Here is a 9,784-nt window from a genome sequence, read left to right as displayed (position 1 = left end):
CAATAAACTAAACCTGAAGTTTGAAAATGCAAACAGTTGAATGAGTTTGAAACATCATTATTATGTCAAGTCAGAACTTGTAACCACTCCAAGCCCCGCAAATATCACTCTAAATTAAAGAGCTCAGGGTCTCGAACTTCTGTGCCTTCAAATCTCTATTCAGAAGCTGTGTTTCTCCTCCTAGTTAAATGTACTATGCTAACTGAGCCAAGTATAATTTGCTCTTAATTGGTGTCAGAAATAGGTTTCTCTCTCTCCTTTACAGCAGTTGTAAAAAATAATTCCTCAAATTCATGACAATCTATGGATGGCTCTTGAATTTTTTCCCAAATAAGTGAAGGACTGGAGTCTCTAAAGTTAACCAAAAGAACAATGAAAGGGCCATCAAACAGAACTGGATCATGGAAAGCATCAGCAGAAAGGAGGGAAGGAAGGAAGGGAGGGAAAGCGAGAGAGGTCAGGAGGAGAGAACATTCTATAAGAATTCCATTTCTTTATCAACTTGGTGAGAAAGTTAAAACGCCATCCATAAACAATAAAATCTTTGCCTGGAAATTCATTGCCAGGATTTCTCAGTTATTAAGTCGTATAACTTCGTATAATGTATGCTATACGAAGTTATTACGAATGCTGAATGCTTAGTATAAAATGCAAAGAGACAATCAATTGAAAATTTTCCATTTTGTTTCCTTGTTTTTGGAATACCTATGTACCCACTTACTGTGTGGCAATATTCAAAAAATATCTGGGAAAGATGAAAGAAAGAAAGGGGAGGGAGGGAGGGAGGGGGAGGGAGGGAGAGAGGAAGGAGGAGGAGGAGAGGGGGAGGTATTTGTTAGAATGGAAAAGGTTTTAAAAGTGTCTCATATACAATTGTATAAGTGTAACTACAGTCATTTTAATATTGAGCATATATAAAGACCAATACAAATTCAAATTCTTTCTTTAAAGCATGTATTCTTGTCTCCTTATAAATATAAATAACTGCTGTACTTACCCTGATATAAAGTATTTCATATCCATACTTATGACTTAATTGGAAGAACATGGGTTCTGGAGCCAATAGGCTGCAGTGTGAACCTGAGCTCAGCTACTCATCACCTTGGGGGCATCACTGAGCCCTCCAGACCTCAGCTTTCTGTACTGTAAACTGGAGATAAGAGAGTCTGTCTCACTGGAGGATGAAGATCGAGTGAGTTAATGGAAGCAACGTGCTGAGGGCAGTAACCAGCACGTGGTAAGTAACTGCACAACGTGACTTGTGCTAGCCATGGCTGTTACTGCTGCTGTTGCCATGATTACTATTACTACTACTACTGTGTTTACCAAACCATATTTCCTTATGTCCTCATTTAACACAGGATGAACTAGAAACTTCTTTTTGAGGCAATCCTTATTATCAAACTCATTCCAAAATAAATTCTCTCACTTTCCTGCTCATAAGCTTGGGCTAAACTTACTTTAATCATTATTTGATCAGCAAAGATCCTGACATAACTTAAGGTCATTATCAACATTAATAATCACTGCATTACCCTGGAAATAGAGAGGAGTTTGGACTGACTTTAGAGATTTCCTTAAATATGGGTAAGTGTGGGGCTGGCTGGTTAGTTCAGTTGGTTACAACCTTTACTGGCCAGCCATCCAAGAAAAAGAAAAAAAAAAACAGGCAAGCGTGTACATGTGCCAGTGTTTAAACATAAGTATCATATGAGATCCCATTTATTTTCCTCTTTATTCCTTAAGACACAGGGTGGTTGGGTTTTGTGTTAGCAGGTTAACATGTAATTTTGATGTAGCGGTGTCACACTCACTTGGTTATGAAGAACTACGTCAAACTACACTCAGATAAACTCCTATGTACCTTCTCAGCTCATCTCCTTATGTGTAAACTTCAGAACAGACTTAAATACATGTTCCATGAGAAAAAATATAAAATGCTCTGTCATAAGTTCCTTGGAGGAAGGAAGAGCTAGAAATACAAGACATTCATCAGTACTATCAGTTTTGTGTTCAGAGAATAACCCTTGGCCCTCCTTGATGGTATCAGCCAGCCCTTTGCACACTAGATAAGCTCTCCTACCTCCACACCTCGTGCTGTCCTCCATTTTGAGGGCAGCCCTTGGCTGCTGTCCACTTCGGGTGCAGCCAAGCAGATTCTTTTCCTTTAATAAAGCTTGATCGGTACCCAGTATCTCGGCTTGCTTTCTTTCAGTGCCAGCTGTCTTTTTCATTTTCTTTATATGCCAGAATGCCCAATCCTTCTGTTGAGCCAAGATTTTATGTAAATTAAGTGTCCAAGTAACATTTCTCCTGAAAAACAGCCATCTCATGTCCAGGTACCCCCAGAGCAAGCCCCACAATTAGAGATGCTACTCACCCACTCAGAAGAACAAAAGGAAAAACTCCTGTCACCAGAGATCTATGAAGGAGTGAGTAAGCTTGTTTGGGCGGATGGGGTACCTGGTCATGCCAAAAATGTGGAACCAACAGACATTAAATTGAACGAAGGGGCACATGTTCCACATGAGAAACAATAACCCCTAAAAGAGAGGGGTTAAAAGACATCCAACCAGTTTTACTAACCTCCAACAACAAGGACATAAAACATACAGCAGAAATCTTGACGTTGTTAAAAGCATTTCTGCTTCCAGTTAAGGTTACCATAGTGCACTGCTTGAGCCATCAGAGAGCTGATTTCCAAATAATGAAGGGAAACCAAATAGCTAACAAAACAGCAAAACAGGCAGCTAAAGAGATACAGTTACTAGGGGCATTGATACCTCATGTGGACTTACCTGACGTTAAGCCCCATTACCTAGATTGAGATGAGGAACACACTCGAGAACAGGGCTTTACAAATACAGACTCAATCTCTTTATGTAAAATCAATACCCATGGAATGATATTACTCCCTGAAGCCCTAGCATACCCAGTTATGAAACACCTACATGAAGGCACTCATTATGGCTGTGATGCTTTGTCAGATATAGTCAGACCTTACTTTAAAGGACCCCATCTTCAGAGGACTATACGAAGAATTACGAGTTTTGGGGGACCAGGGGTGGAATGTTTTAGACTGAATCTTAAAAGACATCCAACCAGTTTTATTAACCTCCAACAACAAGGACATAAAACATACAGCAGAAATCTTGACGTTGTTAAAAGCATTTCTGCTTCCAGTTAAGGTTGCCATAATGCACTCCTTGAGCCATCAGAGAGATGATTTCCAAATAATGAAGGGAAACCAATTAGCTAACAAAACAGCAAAACAGGCAGCTAAAGAGATACAGTCACTAGGGGCATTGATACCTCATGTGGACTTACCTGACGTTAAGCCCCATTGCCTAGATTGAGATGAGGAACACACTCAAGAACGGGGCTTTACAAATACAGACTCAATCTCTTTATGGAAAATCAATACCCATGGAATGATATTACTCCCTGAAGCCCTAGCATACCCAGTTATGAAACACCTACATGAAGGCACTCATTATGGCTGTGATGCTTTGTCAGATTTAGTCGGATCTTACTTAAAAGGACCCCATCTTCAGAGGACTATACAAAGAATTATTCAAGGATGCCACCTATGTACTAAAAATAATCCTAAGACTGAAGAGCTCCCACCTAGGAAGGGAGTCCAACGTAAAGGGATATGCACCTATGAGGACTGGTAACTAGAATTTACTCAAGTGCCCAAAACTATGGGGAATTTTAAATTTCTGTTGGTGTTTGTGGATACTTTCTCTGGATGGGTAAAAGCCTATCCCACCTAAACTACAAAGGCCACAGATGAAGCCAGGTTTTTGCTTAAAAAAAAAAAAATCCTCTATTTGGCTTACCCAGCACATACAAAGCAATAATGGACCTGCATTTATTTCAGCAATAATACAGGAGGTGAATGAAACTCTACAAATCAAATGGAAACTACATTTGTCATGGAGACCTCAGTCCACACAAAAAACTGAAAAGATAAATCATACTTTAAAAGGACTCTAGCCAAAATTTGCCAGCAAACTCATCTAAAATGGGGTTGAAACATTTTCCATTGCCTTACTTCATATTATGGTGGCATCTAGAAGTGGACTCAAATTGAGTCCTTTTGAAATTGTATATAGAAGACCCTCCCAAGCCTCCATGTTAGGGACCCCTCTCTAGACACTGAACACGACTTGCATCTGAATGCTTACATACAATAGTTACGTCAAACTCTAACTATTCTACATCAGTTTGCCTTTGCCAGGTCAGCTTTTCCAGCAGATGAACTGCTACACCCCTTCAAACCAGGAGACAGAATGCTGCTAAAGACATGGTGAGACCAGGGCCCAGACCAACTGACTAAGTGGATGGGTTCTTAGGACATCTTATTAACCACCCATACTTCCCTAAAGCTTGTCAATGTTAAGCCCTGGATTCATCACACACAGGTAAAAAAGGCACCACTGGAAGAACATAAGCCTGATCCATGGATTTGTAAGCTGTTAGAAGACCTCGAACTTCTATTTAAAAAAGAAAAATAATTAACACATGTGCTTTAATTAAATCAATTAAACTGTTTTCCATTTCCATGGGTTTTAATCTACTTAATTAATTTAACTGTCTTCCATTGCTACTCTTTACCTTTGGGGTGACAAATAAATGATTCCACCTTGTTTTTACAATGGACCCAGCACTATGCTGACAGGCTGCAGGTAGGTTTTTGCTGGATAAACGGGCTACTTCTTTTTCCAGCACTTTGGGCCTTCCTTGTTAGTTTTCCAAGTCCCACCTTAGGAGTGGAGCTACGCAAGGTCGTGGAGTCCAACCCCCCACCTGAGTGTGCAGAGAATGGTCCCCCACATGAGTGTGCAGAGAATGGTGGACATGGAGTCAAGGCACATGACCCTCCAGCTGGAAGATTTAATGCCTGCCCTGCTGGGTTTGGGACTTGCTTAGGATCTCTTACCCCTTTCTTTTGGCCTATCTCTCCATTTTGAATGGGACTTTGTACCCCGTATTTGCCCCATCGTTGTATCTTGGAAGATAAGTTGATTTTACAGATGGGACCTTGGACTTTTGAGTTGAAACAAGTTAAGGCTTTAGGGATGAAATTAATGTTCTTGTATGTGAAAGGGCATGAGTTTTGGGGGACCAGGGGTGGAATGTTGTAAATTGAATGTTCCCCCCCAAGCTCACTGAGACTTGATCCCTACTGACAGTGTTAAGAGGGTAGGTAATCCTATTGTAATAGAAAGGTACGGCCTTGAGGAGGTGATTGGATTGTGAGGATTGTATCCTTATGAACTGATTAATCCATTGATGGTTTAAATGGAGGTCATGGGTGTGGTTCTGATGGCTTTAAAAGGAGAGCATGTGAGAAGCTCACACTCTCTCTTCTCCTGCCATTTATACCCTGTGTCACTGTAAGGCCACCAGCAACAAGGCCCTCACCATTCTGTTCCCTGGACTTTGGACTTCCCAGCCTCTAAAACTGTAAGCAGTAAACAGTTTCTCTGTAAATTACCTAGTTTCAGGTATTTCTGCACATAAGCCACAGAAACTAATATATGCATCACTCTTACTTTTTCTGACACAAGGTTAAATCAAATAATCTAACACTGAATGGAGACATTATAAATGGATATAAGATTTTCTTCCATACTTCAAGTACAGTATGCCTATTTACCTGGATTCTAATAGCATCCACTTTGTTTATGACAGTATACCTATTTACCTGGATTCTAATAGCAACCACTTTGTTTATAATGCAACAAAATACCACACACATTATTAGTTACTAAGGATTGGGCTTCTTGTTTCCCTGTTTTTCTTTGCCCACTCGTTCCTTTTCTTCCAATCCATACTAGCACTCAAATAGATTTACATTATCTGAATGACAGAAATTTATTTCTAGACAACTAATTCTGGAAAGAAGCAATGGCTGGGATTTGGGGAAATAGGTATTATGAGGTCACAAATAAAACAGTCAGGACGTTATCACTTGATTGAGATGATTTTTTGCTCTTCTATTTGGGCTGATCTTACTTAACCACATGCTATAAAATTCCAGCCTTTGATATCTGCTTAAGACCTTTGGAGGTTTACACAGCCCAGATTCCTCTAATGAAAGTTCACATGTATGCCAGAAACAGTGTCCAATTTCAGAAAGCACAAGAATACTCACTTGTTTAGCCTTCGTCTTTGAGATGGTGTCAGAAATAGGTTTCTTTCTCTCCTTTACAGCAGTTTTAGAAAATAATTCCTCAAATTCATGACAATCTATGGATGGCTCTTCAATTTTTTCCCAAATAAGTGAAGAACTGGAGTCTCTAAAGTTAACCAAAAGAACGATGAAAGGGCCATCAAACAGAACTGGATCATGGAAAGCATCAGCAGAAAGGAGGGAAGGAAGGAAGGGAGGGAAAGCGAGAGGGGTCAGGAAGAGAGAACATTCTATAAGAATGCCATGTCTCTATCAACTTGGTGAGAAAGTTAAAACGCCATCCATAAACAATAAAATCCTTGCCTGGAAATTCATTGCCAGGAATTCTCAGTTATTAAGTCATCGTGTAAAAACATAAAAGGAAGACCCCTCTCAGTGTGGGCTATAAAGGCAAGAAATTCCTGATATCTCACAGTCCCAACTTGGCTTATCAGCCTCATTGATTATTCATGGGTTAAGAAAAGTACAATTCCAAGACAGCATTCCCCCTCAGATACCCCCTCTCCATAGCTGCCCATTATCCCATTGGTATTTAGCTTCTCAGTGACTAAGGATTCATGTAGTACCATCTAAAAAGGGTAAATACAGTAAAAAAAAAAAAAAAAAGCAAACCAACAAAAGAACTTCATATGATCTATCTGGAGAAAATGAGTTTGGGGCATAATTTTATTTTTTATTTTATTTTATTTTTTTAAAAGATGACCGGTAAGGGGATCTTAACCCTTGACTTGGTGTTGTCAGCACCACGCTCACCCAGTGAGCCAACCGGCCATCCCTATGCGGGATCCGAACCCTTGGCCTTGGTGTTATCAGCACCGCACTCTCCCGAGTGAGCCACAGGGCCGGCCCCTGGGGCACAATTTTAAATGATTCATCAGCACATAGGTGACATGGCCACTACACAAAGAATAAACTGCAAAGTTAAAAGTCATCAGGATATGCCCCCTGGTATGATTTAGCAAAGAGAAAATTAACACAATAAAAATGAGCCTGGTAAATACCCTGTTTCTAAGTTCATGCCACATCACACAGAGACAATTCAAGGAATCATGAAAAGTTAGAATGAGGAAGGCCAGTGAGGTTTATAATGGGTGCTTTTCCTCCTCCACCCCCACATCCCACAGCCAGGTCTCACAGTGCTGTCGTGGTGACCAGGGAACACAGGTGATGAACTAAGCACGGATGATAACACACACCAGTGTGCCTGGTGAAAGTGCTCTTTTATAACAATCATCCCAGCTATGACTTTATGACTTCATGCTGTATCTTCAGTCATCTATAGAAGAGCCATGAAATTCTGCAAACTAAATGATTCCACACATGGATGTGGATGTATTTTTTTGTAGCATGTTTCTGAAGAAAGACTACCGCAAATAAGATGCAACAGTAAAGCAAGGATGTGTGAAATGCAGAAACCATCCTCAGTAGCTAGTCAGCCTAAGGGCTTCATCTCCATGTTTAAGCTGCTGTCTGAACTGACTTTATGACTTCATGCTGTATCTTCAGTCATCTATAGAAGAGCCATGAAATTATCCAAACTAAATTATTCCACACATGGATGTGGATGTATTTTTTTGTAGCATGTTTCTGAAGAAAGACTACTGCAAATAAAATGCAACAGTAAAGCAAGGATGTGTGCCTTTTAAAGGATGCAGAAACCATCCTCAGTAGCTAGTCAGCCTAAGGACTTCATCTCCATGTTTAAGCTTTTGTCAGAAATGGAAGTTTCAACAGTGAAAGCAAAGGGTAGATTCTAATACGGAAAATAATTTGGCTACAAATGTCTCTGCTTATCTGCCCTCGCTCATTTTCTAGAGGCCATGTAAGCATAGTTTCAGTTGGATTCAGGTATGAGTAGCAGCCAAGTCCTGCAACAATAAGAAAAATACATCCCTCGATCTTTAAGACACATGTCAATTACTGTATAGCTGGACATATGTACATCTGACACACTGATACATGTACATCTTTTGTTTTACTCCTTTGGTACTTCCAGAGAAAAGCCTAAAATTTTAAATAACAAATTGCTGCACTAAATATTGATGTAAAAATCTGCAGACAATTTTTAGAGCTGTACTTAAGAATACATTAAATTGTAATTTTCCTAAGAGTTTAAGGTAAAATGCTACCCTCATACTGACAAACTGGGCAGAGGAGCTCGCTTCTGTGTTACCTTTTACTGTGGAGTTGAATTCTTGTCCAACAAAGAGGCTTCATTGGCCGACAAGGCTCTATCGGCTGCTTCCTACACCCTTTGTCCTGATTCATCCCTAACCCGAACAAGCCAGCTGGCAATGGAGGAGGAAGGAATCCACACACTTGTCGTGCTGGTAAAGTGCTACTCCCAACTTGAGAGGGAAGTGGAAGGCCTGATCCAGGAAGCAGAGGTGGCGGGGGTGGGAGGATTCCTGTTCCAGGTGGATGGGGAGGAGGAGCTGGAGCAGGTGGAATCCCCATACCTGGCAAAGGAGGAGGTGGGGGAATCCTGGCACCAGGCAGAGGAGGGGGAGGGGGGATTCCCACTCCAGGAAGAGTGGGGGGAGGAGGTATTTCCACTCTGGCTAGGGCAAAGGGAAAAGGTGGCAGCATTTCTGTACCCTGAAGAGGTGGGGGAATTGAAGTACTGGGCAGAGCAGGCACTGTCATGACAGGGGCAGGGGGAGGTAGGGGGATCACCCTGTCCAGGACAGGCATAGAGCTGGAAGACTCTGTACAAGGCAAAGGTGGTGGGGGTGGGATATTACAGCTGTTTTCAGAGGAGGAGAAAACAGAGTGCTCATGGCTGGTTTCAAACTCAGTGTGAAGAGAAGGATGGGACAGCTGTGACCCAGTCTGTCCTTGACCACACCCAGTCTGTCCTTGACCACCTGACCACAGAAGGCATGGAGACGGTGGAGGCTGTGATATACTCTGTATGGACTGATGGGTGTCGAGCTGTACTGATATTCGCCTTGGAGACACAATCAAAGAAATTTCTGAACAGAATTTTGTCTGAAGCCCAGAAGGTGAGGATGGAACAGCTGCCTCTCCACTCTCAGTCCCGGGTGGGCACAGAGGACCTTCTGAGAGCCCGTTCACAGAAGGTAGTGTCGGAATCCCACCGTCTTCAGTCGGGGAAGTCTGAATGGATTTTGCCTGTAAAGTTCTTTGACACTGCACATCCTTTTCTCCTACCCTGAAAGTGTCAAGACAGACATCTTCTGAGGGTGTCACTCCACTCTCAACCCTATGTCTGCCACGAGCTGGCTCCATAGTCACGGCAGGGTCTTGCTTCTCTAGTTCAGCTATTCTGGTCCTCAGATCCTCAATGGTCTGTTCCAGCTGCTGGATCACAGTTGTCTGTCCCTCATACTTCATGTCAAACACTTCCTGAGGGGAAACAATGACAGACATAGTTAAACGTAAAAGGAAAAATCCAAAGTTCAAAGGAAAGAATTATAAAACTAAGCAAAATCATATTTTTTGTTGTAATACTTCCAAAAATCCCTCCACAGAAAGACACTATTAATATTTCAGTGTCCCCTCTTTTCCACCCTCAGTTTCCTAGTGGTTTACACACAATACTATGGGGTCCTAAGACCC

The 9,784-nt window shown here is 41.5% G+C and overlaps 1 protein-coding gene across 1 annotated transcript; it reads right to left on the bottom strand.

Annotated features, from left to right (window-relative positions):
- Nucleotides 1-1,531: 1,531 nt before the first annotated feature.
- On the bottom strand, nt 1,532-9,571 carry LOC103607936 (formin-2-like; the record flags this gene model as incomplete). Its single annotated transcript, XM_008592391.1, has 4 exons — nt 1,532-1,536; nt 2,084-2,264; nt 6,164-6,308; nt 8,376-9,571. Coding segments are annotated over 4 exons (1,527 nt in total), but the record flags the coding sequence as incomplete, so codon positions are not given.
- Nucleotides 9,572-9,784: the final 213 nt, after the last annotated feature.

The sequence above is a fragment of the Galeopterus variegatus genome, unplaced genomic scaffold (genome assembly GCF_000696425.1).
Source record: "Galeopterus variegatus unplaced genomic scaffold, G_variegatus-3.0.2 Scaffold7875, whole genome shotgun sequence".
NCBI classification, from domain to species: domain Eukaryota; kingdom Metazoa; phylum Chordata; class Mammalia; order Dermoptera; family Cynocephalidae; genus Galeopterus; species Galeopterus variegatus.
Note: the sequence above shows the minus strand (reverse complement) of the source record. Positions and strands in the feature narration are given on the sequence as shown.